This window comes from Barbatula barbatula, assembly GCF_947034865.1.
Source record: "Barbatula barbatula genome assembly, chromosome: 7".
In the NCBI taxonomy this organism is placed as follows: Eukaryota; Metazoa; Chordata; class Actinopteri; order Cypriniformes; family Nemacheilidae; genus Barbatula; species Barbatula barbatula.
This window is the reverse complement of record NC_136770.1, coordinates 4,835,482-4,856,042: the sequence shown is the minus strand read 5'-3', so window position 1 is coordinate 4,856,042 and position 20,561 is coordinate 4,835,482. Positions and strand designations below refer to the sequence as shown.

The 20,561-nt window shown below is 37.3% G+C and overlaps 3 protein-coding genes across 4 annotated transcripts; 1 reads left to right on the top strand and 2 right to left on the bottom strand.

Moving 5' to 3' along the window:
• Positions 1-3,630: 3,630 nt before the first annotated feature.
• On the top strand, positions 3,631-10,144 carry rad54l (RAD54 like). The gene is made up of 18 exons (XM_079459998.1): positions 3,631-3,939; positions 4,020-4,100; positions 4,202-4,306; positions 4,476-4,536; positions 4,639-4,774; positions 4,885-4,954; positions 5,097-5,385; positions 5,560-5,684; positions 5,984-6,134; positions 6,222-6,348; positions 6,491-6,565; positions 6,694-6,824; positions 7,909-8,019; positions 8,338-8,461; positions 8,586-8,664; positions 8,742-8,921; positions 9,019-9,182; positions 9,293-10,144. The coding sequence occupies exons 1-18, from the start codon at positions 3,937-3,939 to the stop codon at positions 9,492-9,494; spliced, it is 2,214 nt and encodes a 737-aa protein (XP_079316124.1). The 5' UTR covers positions 3,631-3,936; the 3' UTR covers positions 9,495-10,144.
• Positions 9,249-13,715, bottom strand: lrrc41 (leucine rich repeat containing 41). 2 transcript variants are annotated; one of them, XM_079460000.1, is made up of 11 exons: positions 13,481-13,696; positions 13,258-13,344; positions 13,079-13,149; positions 12,147-12,879; positions 11,567-11,791; positions 11,276-11,425; positions 10,934-11,032; positions 10,732-10,860; positions 10,414-10,486; positions 9,945-10,181; positions 9,249-9,490 (listed from the first exon to the last, which is right to left on the bottom strand). In XM_079460000.1, the coding sequence occupies exons 1-10, from the start codon at positions 13,569-13,571 to the stop codon at positions 9,962-9,964; spliced, it is 1,878 nt and encodes a 625-aa protein (XP_079316126.1). In that variant the 5' UTR covers positions 13,572-13,696; the 3' UTR covers positions 9,249-9,490; positions 9,945-9,961. The 2 variants fall into 2 exon arrangements, with proteins under 2 accessions (XP_079316126.1, XP_079316125.1); XM_079459999.1 differs by having other exon boundaries at positions 9,468-10,181; positions 13,481-13,715.
• Positions 13,716-13,749: 34 nt separating this feature from the next.
• Positions 13,750-17,674, bottom strand: uqcrh (ubiquinol-cytochrome c reductase hinge protein). The gene is made up of 4 exons (XM_079459997.1): positions 17,324-17,674; positions 16,964-16,996; positions 14,987-15,148; positions 13,750-14,820 (listed from the first exon to the last, which is right to left on the bottom strand). Exons 1-4 carry the CDS (start codon positions 17,366-17,368, stop codon positions 14,788-14,790), a joined length of 273 nt encoding a protein of 90 aa, XP_079316123.1. The 5' UTR covers positions 17,369-17,674; the 3' UTR covers positions 13,750-14,787.
• Between the last annotated feature and the right edge of the window lie 2,887 nt (positions 17,675-20,561).

Genomic DNA, 20,561 nt, shown 5'->3' with positions numbered 1-20,561 from the left:
CTCAGACACCTGTTCCAGACTGCGGTTTTGTGAAAAGTAACTTGAAGGCCTACATTTCACATTGTCTGCCTCTCTGCATTGTGGGATTGAGGATTAGTAGATCAGTATGTTCTGAGGTTAACGTGAATATAATGAAGGTTCATTTGACCAAATCGGAAGGTGCTTTTGATTCACTAATCATTTTAACATGTGTGTTTTTCATTATACACACATACACTTTCTCATAAGCCAAATGCACAATATTCCTGTTAAAATTGCTGGTTAGGTGGTTAAGTGTTTTGGTTTTGGTCGAGCTGGTGCACCAACTTAGCTGTAAAGTTCACCTGCCAAAAAACACCAGTTGACCAGCATGATGTTTCTGGTGAATCTGCTTGACCAAAGACACAATCATTCAAAACAAAACATATGTTAAATATATAAACGTTTATAAAAATAAAGGTGCCTCTTGATGCCATAAGAACTATCCCAGACCAGGCTGAACGGTTCCATAAAGAACTTTTAACATCCGAAGATTGTTTCACAAGGTTCTTTGTTGTTAAAAAGCCTATAACACAAGATAGAAATAGTTCTCAACTTTGAGTGAATGGCTCCTTGCGGAACCAAAAATGTATATTTTATGGCATTGCTATGAAGAACCGTTTGTGGCATCTTTATTTTTAAGAGTAAACGTGAACTCCTTGCAGCTGGGCAAGACAGAAACTTGTTGGACTTAATGTTTTCAGTTTGTGACAAAGCCCCAAAACATAGCATTAAGTGTCTCTTTAAACACAGAAAATAAGACGAGTATTCAAATGTTTTTGCTACTGTGGTCTTTCAATGCAGGTTGACCAGCTTGTGTCTTCATATTTGTGCCCTTAGTGTAATATACAAACTAACACAAACACACACTCATCCACACATCCAGCTGGACCGTTTTCTTAAGCACATTCACCAGCATCTGTTCAGTTCAAGAAATACCTCTTTAACTTAGGGTCCACTCAAACTTTTTCACTAAACCCTTTCTCTCACTGCATGAGTGATTTTCTGTTTCTTTGTGCACTTTTTCAATTATGGATTAGATCTGAATCAGTGTAGAAAGCACATTTACAGTGACAATGCAATGACAAGTAATTCAAACATGATTGTTGGAGAAAGACAGATAGTCTGGTCAATGAGTTGTACAGTCTTGCGTCCCATTCACATTTCCCCTGAATATTCTGTGCGAATGCTCGTCGCGATAACTTTCTAAAAACAAAAACAATAGATTCTTATGAGGCCTTTCATATAGACACGCGGCAAAAAAACAAATGTTTTATATTCATCTAGTGCAAAAAATCTCACCCCATAAGCAAAGCGAAAAAACGGACCGTCCAATAAGAATGCAGATCACTTCAGATTTTCACACATTTTTTGTTTTTGGTGAGACTTGTTTTTGTTAAGACATACATAGCCAAACTATATCATTCATTATTGTGTACTGTTTGTCAAATTGAACACTGTTTGCTGTCCAAACTGTCTTAAACTTCTGTGATAACCGCTTAACCAAACTTTTTTATTACAACAACATCATGTCTTGTGATGTTTTTTGTTTTGATTGATTACACGTGAGGAAAACTATACCAAAGCATACGTGACCTCAGGTAGGGACAGTGGGCGGCGGTCTAGATGTGCCTGGATATTAAATGTGGTGTTCTAAAGCATGAATTTCCACTATAAATGTGGTATGTGTAGTTACGCCTCTATAATCTACAGTCTTGCAGTGGGAAGGACAGACTGCTCCATTACATTTCTTAGAGTTACGGTACTCTCTAATCATATGGTTTACCTTAACTTCACTCTTTAGACATGTGTAACTTTCTATGAGATGTGAGAAAGGGCCTGATAAAAACATCTCTCTGATGTATTTCACCCCAAGTTCCGCTTAAAGAAATTACAATTAATTATTACATTCATGAATTGCTTTGTTACTGTAAAGAAAATTGATCAAAATCACTAATGGAATGATGAGAATGACTTAAAAAGTGAAAGCAAATGTCTGCATTTCAATAATGAGAACTCGATGATGTGGTTTATTTCAATGGTGATAAAGATTTTGTACTTAAACATGACAAATTACAATTTGTTTTAAAAGTAACAGGGATTTTAATAAGATGAATTTTTGTGCATTTTTGATCCGATTTTAATTTGTTATCATAATTGTTATCTTTTGTGAGATTTGTTGTGTTTCAGACCTGTCTTTTGCTATATTTCCCCGAATGTCTGTTTTTGGCACTGACAAATTATAAGTATTGAGCTCTTTCACAACAGTTCAATATGTCAGAAAGATGCATAGCTTTTTATTGTCATGTCACGTTCTTTATAATAACCCCTCTTACTTTTACTTTAAAGTATGCTTTTTTATGATTAGGGAGGACGTTTTAGTCAGCTTTGAGTTTTGATCCTATCAGAGTCAAAGATTTTTTAAGTGGTTATAATTTTGTTTCCCTGCAGCCTTTAGAGATGGTTTGTACGTTGACATCCCTTAACTCTTTGGGTGCTGTGCATCCCCAACTTTATTTAAGGGCAATTACTGCTATTGTTTGATGTATGTATTTATTGTAGTTTTTGTATACATGTTATCATAGTTATATTTTTTATTATTTATAAAGTGTATATACATTTAAACATATTGCTCAGATTTTTATACAAATGATGCATTTAAAAAGAAATACAATTTTTCTTTGTGTGTAGTCACGTTTTATTTCGTAAGACTTTATTTTCCCATCACTGTCACCCACTGGCCAGCCTGGCAACCACACAAAGCATCGGAGCAATGCCCTAGCAACTGCCCAGAAACCCCTGGCAACACCTTAGCAATTGTTTAAACACATCAAAAGTTAGACAGCTGTATTGGTGTAACACACAACCCGGCACAGTTTTGTTCTTTAATCCAGAGATAAAGAACCTGTGATCACCCTCTCTTGAAAGGGACGATCAGATAAGGACACTCTGTGCCATGTTTATTTACATTTAATGTACAGTATATGAATACGATTATTACTATTTTTGAACTAATATTTTTTTGTAATGCACTGTTACTGCCCCCAAATATCAAAATGCGAATGTAGCGTATAGAAAATCATGATTTAAAAGGAAAGTTCACCCAAAAAAGAAACTCCCGTCACTGTTAACTCACCCTAAGGTTGTTCAAAGACTGTGTAATTATTTGTTCTGTTGAACACAAAAGAAGATATTTAGAAGAATATGGGAAACTTAACAGTTCTGGGGCACTATTGACAACCAAAGTCGTTTTTATATGGAAGTCAATGGTGGCCCGGAACTGTATATAATTTGTTATTCCCTGCGTTTCAAACAAACTTTTCACGCAAAATATAACCATGAAATAAAATATATAAACAAAACTCAATCACTTTTCTTCTCAGAGGTGACTGCCATCTGTACGCTGCTCTCCGTATACGTAACTATACTGCGCCATCTGCTGGACAGACTGCGTAATTAAGTTAATTATATCGACCACAATATGTTTTCACGGCACACAAATACTAACAAAAATATTTAGAAAACGAATACAGCTGTCACTAGTGAAAAGAGACATTTCTACATTTACTCGTCCTGGTTGAGAGTTAACAGCGCCATTTCTTGAAAAGCGTTACGCAAAGTATGAGCCTCTCCTCTCGCCGTAGAGCTGTGTGACCTGCGCGCGGGACTCTCAAATGACTGCGCTAATGTTTAATAACAAGGCTTCTTCGTGTCGTTAAAATGGGTCAAATCAAGATGTTTTCTTTAGTTTAAAACTACATATTTGACTGAAGAATTACGTTTAGGGTTCATATAAAGGTGGACGACGCCGAAATCTTTCATCGACGACAAATTAAATAAAGGAAGAATATAAGGTGGAGCATGGACATCCTGTTACATTTGTTTGTTGATTAAAAGTGGATGGTGGTCTGACACAACATGGTAGGTTACATTATCAAACTTGACATAAATGTATATGCGCTTTTGAAGACATAAATGTTTTTATTGTTTTATTATTCCAGAGGAGAAGTTTAGCACCCAGTCAGGTGGCTAAAAGGAAACAGGAGCCGGATTCAGAAGATGAGGACTGGGAGCCTGATGTTGTAAGATTCATAACCATGTTAATGCTGCACAATGACACATTTAAAGCCTGTTATGGACTGTCATGACCACGTGATGTAATTTGCTCTGTTAACTCCTACAGTCATCACAAAGAAAGAGAGACTGTCAAGAAAACTACATCTCTCCTTACAGAAAAGCCCTGACACAGTTGACCAACAGACCTGTGTGTGCTGATGGCAATGAACATGTGAGTGGATTAGAAACAATTCTAGTTTTTGCATAATTCGCATACACTTGTGATTTCCCCGACATTTTATCGGAAGGAAAACATTTTAATCATAAAGAATGAGAATGAGTGTGTGTCGACTTGTTTTGTATACGTATGCTGGCTGATGTATCTGTCATTTCTTGTACAGGAAGCTTTCATCCGCAAGATCTTATCGAAGCCGTTCAAGGTTCCAATCCAAAATTATACAGGTAGACACAGAAGGATTATCAATAATAATAGTTATAGTAATGTTTAAAATAAACTTTGTTAGGTACACCTGACTGTGTACCTAATGCCTTTGTTCTGATCAGGCCCATTGGGTCTGCGGGCTCTGGGACTGAGGCGTGCCGGTGTGAGGAAAGCCCTGCATGACCCATTTGAAGATGGAGCTCTGGTTCTGTATGAGCCACCTGTTCTCAGTGCTCATGAGCTCCTTAAAACAGACAAGTTTGTGTCATTCTTTACATTCTCATTCTTGTCTGCCCATATTAAGAGTCGCACGGTATTAGTCTGCAGCCACTTTATAATGACAAACTTGTGATCCATGACTTTTCCAGGGACACGGTGCCAGTGCATGTGGTTGTAGATCCAGTGCTCAGTAAAGTGCTTCGACCACATCAAAGAGAGGTATGATCTTGTGATGCTTATAGAAATCAGATGTATTGTGATCTTATCTTAAATGCACTAAAAGTGATTTTGATGCAAATGTGCATAATTCGTCATTGTAACTTCCTGCATTCTTACTGAGGCTGTGTATTTTTTTTCAAAGGGTGTGAAGTTTCTGTGGGACTGTGTGACTGGAAGACGTATTCCTGATTCATACGGGTGTATAATGGCAGATGAGATGGGGCTGGGCAAGACGCTGCAGTGCATCACTCTCATGTGGACATTACTGAGACAGAGCCCTGATTTCAAACCCGAGATCGACAAGGTCATCGTGGTGTCTCCATCCAGTCTGGTGCGCAACTGGTACAACGAAGTGGGCAAGTGGCTCGGAGGTCGCGTGCAGCCTGTCGCCATCGACGGCGGATCCAAAGAGGAAATAGACCGCAAACTTGGTATTAAAAGGACTCAAATAGTCAAAGACTTGTGCGTGTTTCTTATGAATGCTTTTGAGTAAAAGTTGTATAAAGCCTTTATTTAATTTGAAAATTTAGGGCATTTCTCAAATTTGATGTGAATATCTCTATAGGGTTTTTAAAAACAGGTTTATGCTTTACACATTTTTTCAGTAAACTTCATTTCCCAGCATGGCTTGAGGGTGCCGACTCCAATCCTGATCATATCCTACGAAACGTTCCGGCTGCATGCTGAGGTCCTGCACAGAGGCAAAGTTGGACTGGTCATTTGTGATGAGGTACCATATTAAAAAAGGCATAACATGTGTTCCCACGGTCACAGAAAACGTTTTTAACATAAAATGATATGAGAGGATATTTTGGGAGCTAAAAGGCTGGACAAATCATGGAAATGAATACAAAAGCTAAGATAATAAAATATCAATGGGTAAAATAGCTTTAGCATTAAAATTATTTTATATCCAATAATGATAAATGACTTGAATGCAATAGACTTTGTAGAATGCTTATAGTATTTATGCATACAGTATATCTTTTCTGTTTGTGCCGTATGACACTATCTGTGTTATTTATTTAGGGTCACAGGCTGAAGAACTCTGATAATCAGACGTATCAGGCTCTGAACTCTATGCATGCTAGGAGGAGAGTGTTGATATCCGGGACCCCCATACAGAACGATTTACTGGAGTATTTTAGCCTTGTGCACTTTGTCAATTCTGGGATCTTGGGTAAGAAAATTGCTGTTTGGCTCTGTGGAAAAATGTACTTTTGTTTGAAATATTTACTGGAAAGGTTCAATCTGTTGCGTTTCACAGGCACGGCTCAGGAGTTTAAGAAGCGCTTTGAGATTCCGATCCTGAAGGGTCGTGACGCGGACGCTAGTGATAAAGATAGAGCTGCCGGAGAGGAGAAACTCAAGGAACTCATAGGCATTGTTAACAGGTGAGTAAGCTGTTTGATTCATGACATGAAGTCTAGGCAACTTTGCAGTTATGGTCAGGTGGACTGTGGGTGATCACTGGGTGTTGCATATGTGGCTGATATGACTCTATACAAACGATCTTGATTGAAATGTGTTTTGTAGGTGTTTGATTCGAAGAACCTCAGATATTCTGTCCAAGTACCTGCCTGTGAAAATTGAAGAAGTTGTCTTTTGCCGGTAAGAGAGAGTCACACTTACTATGGTCTAAAGCAACAGTCTCATAAAAGTGTTCGGATAGTTTTTGTTTCGTTTCAATGAGACTTTGTGGACATTGCAAATATTAATGACAAATGTGTGTTTTTCAGTCTGACTCCTCTTCAGAAAGAGCTTTACAAGTTATTCTTGAAACAAGCCAAACCCATAGAAAGTCTGCAGACGGGCAAGATCAGCGTTTCTTCCCTTTCCTCCATCACATCACTTAAGAAGCTCTGTAATCGTAAGTGGTCATCTTTATCTTTGACATTTTTATTAGTGTATAGAGCTCAGATCACGTGACCCATTCTCTTTACACCACCATGCTGGCTAGGCAGGCAAGGACAGCCGGGAGCGAATGTGAAATGAATGGCACCAGCATGAGTTTTAAAGCAACGGAGTTCACTGCACACTTTATTTAAAAAAACATAGACATGTACATACCAAAACGTAATAGATTAAACATAACGGGTTTCTATAATGCCCCCGAGTTACTTTAAACGTGCATCAATAAAAGCAGTAAAGCAACTCAAATCTTGTTCGCGAGATTAATTTTCCTGTCAAGTTTAGCCCCAACTCTGATAAAACACACCTGAAGAAGTAAATCAAACTGTTCGAGAGCGAACGCGATTAGCTTCTTCAGGTGTGTTTTATCAGTCGGGCTGAACTCGACAGGAAAATGGTATCTTGCCAGCCAGATTTGAGTGTCACTGCAATAAAGGAACGGATCTGCACTATCCTGATATCTAACATTACCTGATCAACGTTCTCTCGTCCTAATCCGGAGACTCTTTAAAAAAAACAAAAAAAGCCTGTAGAGATACAAATGGATGCAGTCTAATTTTGTGATAAATATTAAACTCTGGAGTCTGCCGGCTAAAACCTGCTTTGTCTTCATTGGAAGGGTAAGTCAACTGTGTTGTTAGCTAATGTAATCGACTCAAGCTGTCCTTGTTTGTATAGCTAGCATAGCTAAGTCGCTGTGAGTAAATTTACAGTAGACATCATTCATGAAATCAAAATAAAATGATTTTTTTTTATTTCCCCTCCCCGTGCTGGCATTCTGGTGCACAGCAACTGTACACCATTTTGAAATAGTAAGGTCTAAACAGTCTGGTTTTAAATTATTGTTCGATCAATATCAATGCTACAGCCGCTCCAGTGCTCTCATGAAGGCCTGCCAAAATGGCGGAGTTTGGATAGTGTGACGTCAACATCAGGAGCTCTATAGACGACATTCATTTGTCTTTGTTGTGTATTTATCTTTATACATTTCAAGTGCTCTTATTTATTAATTGATAAATTGATATCAATTGATTCTCTTTCAGATCCAGCATTGATTTATGAGAAGTGTTTGGCAGGAGAGGAAGGTTTTGATGGAGCCATAGACCTTTTCCCCCAGAATTATTCAACTAAAGCCGTAGAGCCACAACTTTCTGGTATACTTGATATATTTTTCACATATATTTTTATTTATCTCACCATCATTTTATAAAAACTAGGCTGCTTTTGTAAATAAAATTTAATATGAAATCGAAAAGTGTCAGGAGGTCATGAAGTAGAGTGGATAAATCTGAAGAATAAACCCAGTATTTTATACAATAACCAATAAATAGGCCTAGATTATAATATACTGTAATAATAATACAACCTCATTACAGTGTTATTTTTGCCTCCCATACTTTAAGATTCTTTGGTATCACTAGATTTTATTTCTGAACTTGATATCTAAGGCCGATATTATATTATTATTTCAGGGAAGATGCTGGTACTGGACTATATTCTGGCAATGACCAGGAGTACAACAAGTGATAAAGTCGTTCTGGTCTCTAACTACACGCAGACTTTAGATTTGTTTGAGAAACTGTGTCGGGCCAGAAGGTGAGACATTTAGATCATATAAATCTAACATTGTTACTTATGGTATAACGGAACCCGGAGCTCAAATTCTGTACGAATTCACAACTTTTACCAAAGGTTAATAACCATTTTTCTTTGTAAATAGATACCTTTATGTTAGGCTGGATGGAACAATGTCCATCAAGAAGAGAGCCAAGATTGTGGAGAGATTCAACAGCCCCTCTGTGAGCGTTTTATTTGAGTTTCGGTTGTTTAATTGGGTTACATGAAGCTCTTACAAAGTTTAATGTCTTTCTCACAGAATCCAGAGTTTATATTCATGCTCAGCAGTAAGGCAGGAGGCTGTGGCCTTAATCTGATTGGTGCAAACCGTTTGGTGATGTTTGACCCTGACTGGAATCCAGCCAATGACGAGCAAGCGATGGCCAGGGTGTGGCGAGATGGCCAGAAAAAAACATGCTACATCTACAGACTGCTGTCGGTGAGTTCAAGAGCACGTGTTACGGATTTAAGTTATTTCTGTAGTATTTTTTGCATCTCGTAACCATTAAGTAATAATGGTCTTCTTATGTATTTAGACAGGGACCATAGAGGAGAAGATCTTGCAGAGGCAGGCTCATAAGAAAGCTCTGAGTAGCTGTGTTGTAGATGAGGAACAGGACGTGGAACGTCATTTCTCTCTCGGAGAGCTACGTGAACTCTTCTTGCTCAACGAGGACACCATCAGCGATACACATGAAAGGTAATGTCACTGCATGGGGTTGCGCAATAGATTCATAGTTCACAGATTGTTCGAACTTCAAGTGATCAGTGTTTCACATTTCAACATTAATTATTTAATGTTTTGTTCAGGTTACGCTGCAGGCGCTGTGTAAACGGTAGACAGGTACGTCCTCCACCTGAAGACTCGGACTGCACCTGCGATCTGTCCAACTGGCATCACTGTGCCGATAAGAGAGGCCTGAGGGACCCTGTGCTGCAGGCATCGTGGGATGCTGCCGTCTCGTTCGTCTTTCACCAGCGCTCACACGATGACCAGAGAGGAGTTGTCTGAGCGTCATAAGAGCGGCAGACCAGATTACACATACTGACTTTAGAATTTAAAGACATTGGGGTTAAGTGGTTGGTTTATTATTTATAAACATTATATAACAAATTCACTATTACTATCATTGCCATTAAAAGTGCACAACACACACACAGTGGTAATGCTGGATTTGTGTAAACGGACCAACGGTATTGCGAAATGTTACAGATCTGCTTATAGAAATCGTTTGTTCTGATGTAGGTGTCAAAGACTAGTTGCAGATACAGATAAAGACAATTCATTAACATTACAGTAATTCATTCATAAATACTGTACATGCAGCTGGTATTTAGTGCAAAATATACTCTTTGACAGGGTATCTGAATAGTATCGCATATTTTCTTACAATAGGCTATTTTTTCACATCAACCATTTGAATGTTATTGTAAATTGTTGCCAGTGAATCGTTTTCCAAACCTTGCAGCACAGACGCCTCACATCACACTGATGTGCTCTGCCATAGTGGATCTAGAGTCCCAGTCGTCAGTTAATATATTACAGTATGGGATGAGCTTTCTAACAGCTTGAACTTTGACTTCTGGGTCACGATCAAGCGGATTAAACCGCAGATCCAGCAGAGGTCGCTGAGTTGGTCTGTATGTTTCTATAAGCTGTGCGAATTGCAGGAGTTCAGCTGGAAGAATGAAGTTTGAGCTGTAGAAAAAACATGAACGGTTTTAGTTACACTACAAGTGCATCCTTCAAGTGTGTAGGAATGACCACAACTACTCCTGAAACTGATTATGTCCTGGTTTAGACGGTAACCCTCATCAACTGACAACCATCAAACCAACACTTTTATAAAATTATGATGTTCCAAGTTGTAATTCTGGATTCAGAAATGTGAGCGTTTTGACGAGACATGCATCATTATGTTATCAATTACCTGAGGTCCAAGTGTGTAATGTTGCTGGGGCAGCTTCCTGAAAACAGCTCAGCCATTTCTATGGCACCCGTGGCTGGTGAAAGAATATGTTAAGGTCACTTTAAAACCGTAATATTTAGCTGCTAATGCAGAATTCTGCACTCATGTTTGGTGGAATCTACAGAATCGATTTAAAGATTGTAAAATAAAGTGCATTAGCAACTTTATAAACCCTCTGAAAATATTTAGAACTCCAATGACAAGTGCTCTGATTCTGCAAGGACCTATGCGAGTAGATTCTCTGGAGGTCTGTTGCTATTGTGTGTCGTGTTGTCTCACCCAGACGGTTGTGTGCCAATGTCAGGGTCTGGAGAGATGAGATTCTTTTCAGCGCATTTACAAATGGCACAAGGAAGTCTTTCTTTACTGTACATTTATCCAGCAGTCTACAGTCTTTAAAGAACAATCCTGCGATGGAAAAACATCATCAATCATCTGTTTATAGCCTAAAACTCATTTCAGCAGCGATTACTCGACTTACCTTCTAACATCGACTTTTCCAGTAGATGAAGGATCTCCCGATGACAGCTGGCCAAGTTTATGTCCTCCAGATGTAATATTTTGAGGACTGGATTAGATACTGCAGTTAACAGAGACATCATCTTATTTTAACACAAAATATTAATCACATGAAAAACACACACAATAAAGCAAAGCAAACATTTGAAATGTTTTCTGCGAAATCCAAGTCACTTATTTCAATTTTGAGTTGAGCACTCCTGTTTTGGAACAAACAGAAGGCTAGAAAAGCTGTTTTAGGATTGATGGTATTTGTAAATATGAGTTTATTAATACATTACGATCAGTAAGTCTGTGGGAGCACCTGATAATGTTTGAAACAGTTGTTGTGCATGACGAAATCCTGTGATTTGAAGATGGCTGAGTTTTGGAGCGCATTTCAGAACAGTCAGAAAACTCTCTACTGTCGTCGGCACATCTGCAGATTTCACTACAAGTTTTTCAAGGCAGAGCTCTGTAAGCAAAAGAGAAATAAACTGTTTACAAAACATTAACTCTAATCCCCAAATTGATATTGAAAAAAAAACATCCCCTCAAACAAAAATCTAAACATTATTGCAAGTAAGTGGCTGATCAGCTTGAGAAAACCCATCACCTTTGTTTTGTGTGAAATGTTGCTGCTTCTTCCACGTGTTGTTCAGAGGCGGCCAGATGTCCAAAGAGAGGTTCTGTAGGGTTGGACATGCGCTCAGCACGCTGATCACGGATGTGTGACAGCACACGTGACTCATGCTGAGATCCCTGAGAGAGCAGCCGGGGTTATGAAACAACCGTCTGAGAGATTCTACCAACACAGACATCTCCTCCTCTGTAAGGAGCCCTGAATACATTTAAAGATGAGTCAATAAAAGACATAGTTCTCCCCAAAATAATAATTTTCTCACCCTCATATCTCACATGTATGACTCTTCTGCTGAACATAAAAATATATTTTGAAGAACACAAACATTTCTCAAAATATCTTTTGTGTTACACAGAAGAAATAGTCATATAGGTTTTGAACAACATGAGGGTGAACAAATGACAGAATTGAGTAAATTCCAACAAAATTGCTTCTCTGTATGGACGTCCACGTGTATATGTATTTTATACTTTTAGACCACAGTGTAAATAGCAAGACAAATATTAACCTTAATTATTAATAAAACTAATTTTTACACTAGTTGTGTACTTACAGTCGGTGTGCAGATGTAGCGCCTGAAGACGCGTCCATGAAGGCAGGACGTGTGACACTGTAGTAAGGATTTGACAACTGGATACTTCAAAATCAAGAGAGTTGATCTGTCCCTCAGGACAGGGGCCAGCGGTGCTACCCGACGACAAGAACGTACTGCACAAAAGCTCTGGATTGTCCTCCAGTTCCAAGGTTAAACTTCGGCGAGAGCGTTTTGCTGTGGGTTCCCTTTCAACTGCACTATACCCAACGTCCAAATCTGAATGTTGGGCCTCTGCTGGATCTCCAGTGTTGGACGTCCCTGCCAACGATACTGAAAACTGACCCCGAGGACCTCTGCACCTGGACGTGATCCAGCTCAGAAAAGATGGATGTGGACTTCTCCACAGAACCACCTCTCGAACAGACCCATGGTCCAAGAGCCGATGGAGAACAAACAACACGTTTTTCCGTCCGTGTTTGAGGAGAGAGTTAGCATCCAGTAATTTGAGGGATCTCACCCCTTTCTCCAGGGCGGTCAAGATGGTCCGCAGTTCTTCCGATGCGAGTCTGCAGATGTTTCTGCTGGAACCGTGGAGAGAGAGGACCTTGACGTGTCCTGCAGTCATGGAGAGAACGGATGTTTCGCTGAGGTTGGAAAGATACGATCGTCCCTGTCTGACGTGGGTGAACATGACCATGTGAAAGAGTCTTTCCAAACACCTCTGTTTCCAGTCCTGACCGGGCAGACCAGACTGAAAAACAGAACACAACAAATTGAACAAGGAGAGATTCTTTCTTAAGTGATCTTGTTGTGTACTTGCAGACTTTAAGGTAAATCAACCATTCTGGATAAATACTGTAGATATTCTTCCAACATGGTCCACAGAAGGAGTTGAATAGAGTATTCCACATTCAATTCAATTCTCCTATGATGGACTAATGTTATGTTACCTTTATTCTGCAGCGCCAGGTCTGATCCAAATCTCTCCATATTGTTGCCCACAGGGAAGATGTGGAGATACCTACAGTTGTAAATACCTTACAAGTTTATAAGGAAATATACTGGTAAAATAAAACCACAAGACAGACAAAACTTGTGAAAATACTGTCTTCTCTGTATGTTTCCTTACCTTTGGTAAGAGCAACAGGTTCAATTCGGTCTAGATAATAAATGTTAAGATGCGGCAGCAGCTCTTTCAGGAGCAAGACGGGCAAATCTAGAAAGTATATTATTACAAATGTCAAACTGTGTACCTTTATTTCGCTTATTTAAAGTACATATGTTCAATCATTATAATTCAAAACTCAAACATTAGCAGGAATTATCAAATATTTGCAATACGCAAAACCCACCCGATATCTTTCCCTCCAATTCATCCATGTTTTGGGCAACTCGGACGATGCACATTTGCACCAGCGAAGATGCAGCACCTGAAACTCCCATTTCGGAGACTTTGTTGAAATCTGTAGGGTTTTACATTTGTTTGAGCTTGTGTTGATACATTTGTTTCCGGTCTTGCGCGTTGGAAGAAAGTTGTTTGATGACGCGATACCCCAACGAGTCCGCCATATTGGAAAGGGCAAGAACGCCTTGTGAACGCTGACATGACTTTTTCTGGATTAAAGCACAATAACATTTACATTTCTCCATAGATTTCAGTGGTTTCCCATCTGTGTTACAAACATTTTCATTTACAAATTCATTTATTGCATGAATAGTTGGACATTATTAATTGTCTTACTTTGATTTAGCGGCGTTATGTTGACGTTCGCATGTCTATGGGCGTAACGCTACAGCAAGGCGTCTAGCTTAAAAGCGAGGACTGAGAAAAGACAAGTTAATTTAAAATTATGTTTAACGAAATCAAAAAAAATATTGGCCTAAACATTATTGGAAAAACGTTACTAAACAAAAAAATAGAAATGTTGCCACAAAAATAAACAAAAACATGTTATACAGCAACATAAAACAAACCAATACAATTAGAATAAAAGCTAATTAAAATATGAATGAAAAAACAACTATAATAACTCTGGCCCCTGTAGACATTTAATAAACAAACTAAATTATGACAATAATGTATCACACTTCAATGAAAAGTATGCCACAATTATTCAGACCACCTGATCAAAGAGAACAATCTCTGTTGTTAAGTAATTTTCTTACTTTTGTTTACTCTGACAGCAATTCTAACTGCTTTTCATTTGTTTTGAAAGACAAAAAACACATATATGCCATAACCACAGATATTGCCCAGAACAACACAGACTTGCCTACATTTGATTCATTATGAAATTATTGTTACTTTGAGACACAAGAACAAACCCAGGATGCGTATTACCTAATATTTTGCATTATTTCCCATACGCCTCATTGATTACAATGACTAGTAACAAAATAGTACAATATTACCGTTATTTGACACACAATAAATCCAAATTCTGTGTCAACGCCACTTCTTTATTGATCTCCACAACAGAGAAAACATTGTTCAGTTTAATACAAGAGATTAAAACAGCACATTTACTAACATTTTATTCACAATCTGGATGCACGGACAGCTTGAAGATCTGATGGTTACAGTGAACTGTTGAATTTTGTCTATAAATAAAAGCACTGTTTTATAAGCGAATATCCATCCATCCATGAAGCATTTCATTTATTTAATGGATTGAAAAACTTTGTGGGCCACCTGCAAAAACAAAATGACAAAAATAGTAGTACAACAATGGTCACATTTGCCTTTTACGAGTCAACCCCTCCACTCAATTTTCAAGTAACATTATCCTTTCTTCAAATTTTCATGCATCATATAAACCTCTTGAAAACCCATGACCCACATACGCAGTAGTACTCACACAGTGGTCACGAGCGTGCAGGAAATCAAACAGCTCCTCTGTGCAATCTTCCGTCGTCTCGGAGCGTGAGCCCACCCGTGTCTCACAGGCCTCCAGACGCTCACGAGCGTGAACACAATGTTCGGTCTCCTCGCACTTCTGCCTCACTGTCTCGAGTGGGTCCTGCGGGAAAACCATATTACATTTACATTTATTCATTTGGCAGACGCTTTTATCCAAAGCGACTTACAAGCAGTTTTATACAGTGTCACATTACTGCAGAGCAATCAGGGGTAAGATGCCTTGCTCAAGGGCCCTTCAGTCTTGACCTGCTGGCACTGAGATTAGAACCAGCAACCTTCTGATCACAAGCCCAACGCTCTAACCCCCAGGCCACAATAAAACACGTTAATACTATTTTGTGACTCTTGGAAAAACTGACCAAATATATTATTAACTCATTACAGGCTCATATACAACAATGACACTGAATGTATGAGCTTGTTGGAAGCTGGTGCTTCTTATAGTAGTGTGTGGACTATCCCCAATTCCATCTGCAAGCAAATAGCAATAACTCCACAATTGTGGACGTAGTATGTGACAAACTAAACGCTAATGATAATTAAAAGCCCACCACAATGCCTTACCTCTGTATCTTAAACTTAAACATCTGCATCATACATTTAAAAGTAGGGCTGGGCGATTTAGCAAAAAAATCTAATCTAGATTTTTTCTCAACATTTGACCGATTCACGATTTCGATTTCGATTTTTTTGTTTTTGCTTAACTAGTCAAGTTAAAACATAACTACAACAATAAAGTACTGAAATAACATTCTCTTTATTAGTAATTTAGAAAAAAAACATAAATAAGGAAAGTTTTTGTATTTTAAAACATTTCTTTATTGTGCCTAGTTGTTTTTTCAGTGTACTTTACAGTGGTCAAGAAGGTGTAGAAGTACAACTTTGCAAAATATATGATTGAATAATAAAAGCAACTATAGTTTAATTAAAAAAAGTGAGGCTCATGTATGGCTGAAGAGTACGACTACTCCACAGGTCAGTCGTCGTGGGAAAAAAAGATGCGCTATAAAGCTGTTCCGACACTTTTTCGCGTGTTTCAGTGTACATTCGGGGAATTGCGGCTTCTGTAAAATGTTTGCGGCTTGGTAACTTGTATCTTGGATCAACGGCGTGTAGCATATGAACCATGTCCTTTGCAATATGAAATGCCACAGCATTTGTTATTTCTTGCCATCGGTGTGACTTTCTATCATATGGAATGGCGTTGGAAAATGATGCCGCTAATGAAACCTGGCGTTGTGCATTTCGATGTGTATCTGTCGTCTTTGGATGGCTGACTGTGTTGTTTTCATCTCTTAATTTTGTGCATTCGAGCCATTCAGCCTAATGTCTCTGTCGCAAATGCTGAAACAAATTAGTTGTGCTGCCACTGCCGGTTGCAACTGACTTTCGACATATCTTGCATTTGACGAAAGTTTGTTTGACGTCTGCCCTCTCAAATCCAAACCATTTCCAAATCACTGAAGTAACATTACTACCTTTCTTTGATACAAGATCATCCTGATGCGAAGAGCCAGGCGTCTCCATGATGTTAGCCGTTAACTTCTACGTTACTGATTTCTTACTGAGTGAGCGGTTGAGACGCGTTCAAGCGCGCCATCAAGTGGTATTCAAAAGTATTTCCAACGTATCTAATTGGATGTGCATGATAAACTTTTTTTTTAAATCTCGATGTCTCGACTTATCAAACATTAAATCGTGTTAAAACGTAAACTCGAATTTATCGAAAAAATCGGAAAAATCGCCCAGCCCTATTTAAAAGACAATTAATTTTGAATAGGGTCACTACACCTGGGGTAAGGGGAGGATAAGTTCTGGTCAATTTGATAAATATTTTACCAATGTGCGTATGGAACCATCCTTTGTTATTTGAGAACATCACTTTACTTAAAAAATGTAATAAAATAAACCATACCACCATATCTTCTTCCTCCTCCTCCTCCTCCTCCTGAACAGAGCAAAGTACATACAGGATTAAATTAATGTTTAGGGTTATACATAATATATCTTAAGGATGGATGTCTCTTAACATAAAAGACAAAAACACATTCACATTTTCCGTGACATTTGAAACAACCACAGCATAAAATATGTACATTTGAAACAACCACATTATAAAATATGTACCTATATAATGCATAAACTGTGTGTATATATAATATATACGGGTCAAAGACGAAGCTACAGATCGGCAATCGACGTGAAGCGGCTACTTCCTAATCCTATATCATATTTAACGTTAAATCTATCAGCAAAACCCAATATGCCAATATACCTCTTCTGGCTCTCCGTTCGTGATCATTTTGTCTTCAAAAACCATGATTTTAGTGGAGTTTTCTAGAAATGACCCTCTGTGGACCGAGTTATGCGCCGATGGAGGACAGCGTGACACTTTCCGGAAGTTGGAATTGTTATAGATGTTCCTACAAAAAGAGACACTTCCACTCGCACCGACTTCCGGATAGTTTTTTCAGCCACCAGAGCTGAATTTAAAAGTCAAATGCGTCCATCGTCTAGTCCATGCCTGTTTTTTTAATTAAAGCAATACCTTAATATACAGAATATAGAAGATACAACTATCATTTCGCGAAACTAACACGGTTTTGCGGCGTCATCTTAAATGTATGTTTTGCTGCCCTCTGCTGACCGGGAGTGTGAAGGGCTTTCGAATAATGATATGAAATAAGGACATTTTACGGCAACCTTATTTTATAATTGCGCGGACGTAACTCAACAGTATACTTTATGGACAATATAACATGTAGGATACAATATTAAACATTAAAATGCGATAAAACATAGAGCTGTACATTAATTCAACCTGGCTGATTTTCTTGACTTCTCTTTCGAACGCAAACTTATTTTGTAACATTAATTGCATAAACCCTTTTTACATAAAACCATATAGAACGGCATAATGTGTATTTGTAACCTTAGTTTTTTTCTGTATGAGTAAAAGCTTGTCAAGCATAAAGCTGAAGTCAACTCAACTCTTCCCGTTTCAGTCAGGAAATGGTCTAAGAGTTGGAGCTCTAGGACAGTGGTTCTCAAACTTTTTTAAGTACTGGACTCCATCATATCTCAAACCATACTCATGGACCCCCTGCACACACCCCATACAATTTTCTTTCCCCAGTACAACTACCTAATTAGAAAAATGTTGTGTTTGTTAAATCAATATAATATGTTAACCTAATTTCAAATTACACGTGACCATTTAATGGTTTTCAGTTAATATTGCACAATAATCACAATAACGTCGCCAAAACATTCTCATTTTAGTAGCTCCAACAGTATAAACAGTTTATTCTTTTGGAATTAAGTTGTCAACAAAGATCTACACCAACCATTACTGATCATTTATTGTTATAAATAATCATTTTATAATATGTGTTGAAAATTATTAAAAACATGACAACAATAATAGATCTACCAATGTGTTATAGAGGCCAATCCTTGTTCAATAAAAATAAAGGTTTATACTTCAATCAGGAGTGGAATTTGGACTCTGGTGTGCCATGTGAGTGTGCTATAGCTGTTTGGAAATAACACATCCGTAAAAGACGGAGAACACATCTCCTTTAACATTTTACACCCGTTTATTTGTTTACGTTTTTTCACATTACTCATATTTAACTCTTCTGTTACCTAAAATCCAATAACATTTTGACCCCCACACAATTTGACCCCAGCAATTTAAACAGAAGGAGAAGTTGCTGTCAAATGCAGATTCCTAGATGGAGATCAGCCTTTACCATACCCGGGTAGGTTTAAGGGTTAGTTAGCTGATAACCTCAACTTTCGGTTCCAACAACGGAGATAACTTTCAGGCTATGTTAGTAACCATAGCAACTTACTCTCTGAAGATAACCTGCTCAAGTGGGCGTGGAAGAACAGATATAATATATTATATTATAATTTTATAACTTTTATAATAATTTAACCTTTCAAAATGAAATTATCTTTAAATAAAATAATGTAGAGTACAAGCTTGTCTTGTTAAACGTGTCTAAGGCCTTGTGTATTTATATTGAATAGTGTAAATTCTTTTAATTAGGTTTATTAAAACATCTCCCTATATTATTTTCCAACAGATAACGCACAGTATGTTAATAGTGAAGTATTTTAACTGCTGAACAATTTATTGAGCAATTGTATATCATTACTCTTCTCCAATATTTTCTTAATGAGATTGTGGCCTAATTGTTAGACAGCCAAATTCAAATGTTGCAAGTTCGAATCCCAGGCTGGCAGGTTTCCAAGGATTTATAAAGTCACCCCCAATGGGATCACCTATGGAATACTGTTTACATATTTCAATTCTTATTATAACTTTAAAAGCCATTTAAATAAGAAATACATAAAAACTTAGACTTAAGAGTTTTCATACTGACTGACCGATTTATATTTGTATTAATGATTTAGATAAAACATTTAAATGTACCTTTAATATTTTATAGTATGTAATAAAAATGATTCAACTTTTATTACATTTACATTTATTCATTTGGCAGACGCTTTTATCCAAAGCGACTTACAAGTAGTTTTTTACAGTGACACATTATTTATTATTTATATGATTTATGTCAATCTAGTGGAATGTATGTAGTTTTGTTGGTAAATATGAAGGCTTTTGGTACACATTTCATTTTACAAACGGCGCCCCATACTGCCAGTCTGGGACTCGAACCTTTCAGTTTTAAATCTGGCTCTCTAACCATTAGGCCACAACTATCCTTGACCCAAAGCATCTAATATTGCCCAATAAGCAGACAAAAGTAATGCTATGCAATTGCTCTGCAGTTAAAATATTCCACTATTAGCATCCTTTGACTGTTGGAAATTGTAAGGTGTGCATATTCATCCAGTGATATTTGTAGATTTTTTAATAAACCTAGTTCGAAGTATATACAGTATTCAATATAAATACACATACAATGTTATTTAACAATAACAGCTTGCATTAACTTATTTTAAGATTATATCGTTTTAAAAGGCTAAATAATAAAATTGACAATAAACTAAGTGTGAATGCGATGCTTGAGATTGGAAATGTAATCTTTTTTTAATTATTTATTTATTTATATATATGTATTTTTAGTTTCATTTTTTTGTATTAACAACAGAAATAATTCTTTACAAACATTCGTGTATACAATGAAATACAACATATATATATATATATATATATATATATATATATATATATATATATATATATATATATATATATATATATATATATATATATATAATAAAGATTTGCACATTAGGGGGCTATTGTTAATTTACATGAAAATATTAAAAGCATTTACAGATTTCCAATGTTTTAATTGCTTTTTGCTTCATAAAAAATCGGAGTGAATCAATATAAGGTTCAGTTTCTTGCTTGAATGAAGTAAAACAGGGTTTTTTACAGGAAAATGTACATTTGTGAACATAAGATTGATTGGAAATGTAATCTCAAATTACATTATATAATACACTTTACGTCATCCGTGCTTCCACGCCCA

Excerpts from the sequence above, each read along its gene's own strand:
- uqcrh (XM_079459997.1), bottom strand. The coding sequence starts at position 17,368 with ATGGTTTTTGAAGACAAAATGATCACGAACGGAGAGCCAGAAGAG. Across the intron at positions 16,997-17,323 it reads CGAACGGAGAGCCAGAAGAG|GAGGAGGAGGAGGAGGAGGA; the intron begins GTATATTGGCAT and ends TGCTCTGTTCAG. Across the intron at positions 15,149-16,963 it reads AGGAGGAAGAAGATATGGTG|GACCCACTCGAGACAGTGAG; the intron begins GTATGGTTTATT and ends GTTTTCCCGCAG.
- lrrc41 (XM_079459999.1), bottom strand. The coding sequence starts at position 13,571 with ATGGGAGTTTCAGGTGCTGCATCTTCGCTGGTGCAAATGTGCATCGTC. Across the intron at positions 13,345-13,480 it reads ATTGGAGGGAAAGATATCGG|ATTTGCCCGTCTTGCTCCTG; the intron begins GTGGGTTTTGCG and ends TATACTTTCTAG. Across the intron at positions 13,150-13,257 it reads ACCTGTTGCTCTTACCAAAG|GTATCTCCACATCTTCCCTG; the intron begins GTAAGGAAACAT and ends TTACAACTGTAG.
- rad54l (XM_079459998.1), top strand. Across the intron at positions 4,537-4,638 it reads TCCAATCCAAAATTATACAG|GCCCATTGGGTCTGCGGGCT; the intron begins GTAGACACAGAA and ends TGTTCTGATCAG. Across the intron at positions 8,020-8,337 it reads CGTAGAGCCACAACTTTCTG|GGAAGATGCTGGTACTGGAC; the intron begins GTATACTTGATA and ends TTATTATTTCAG.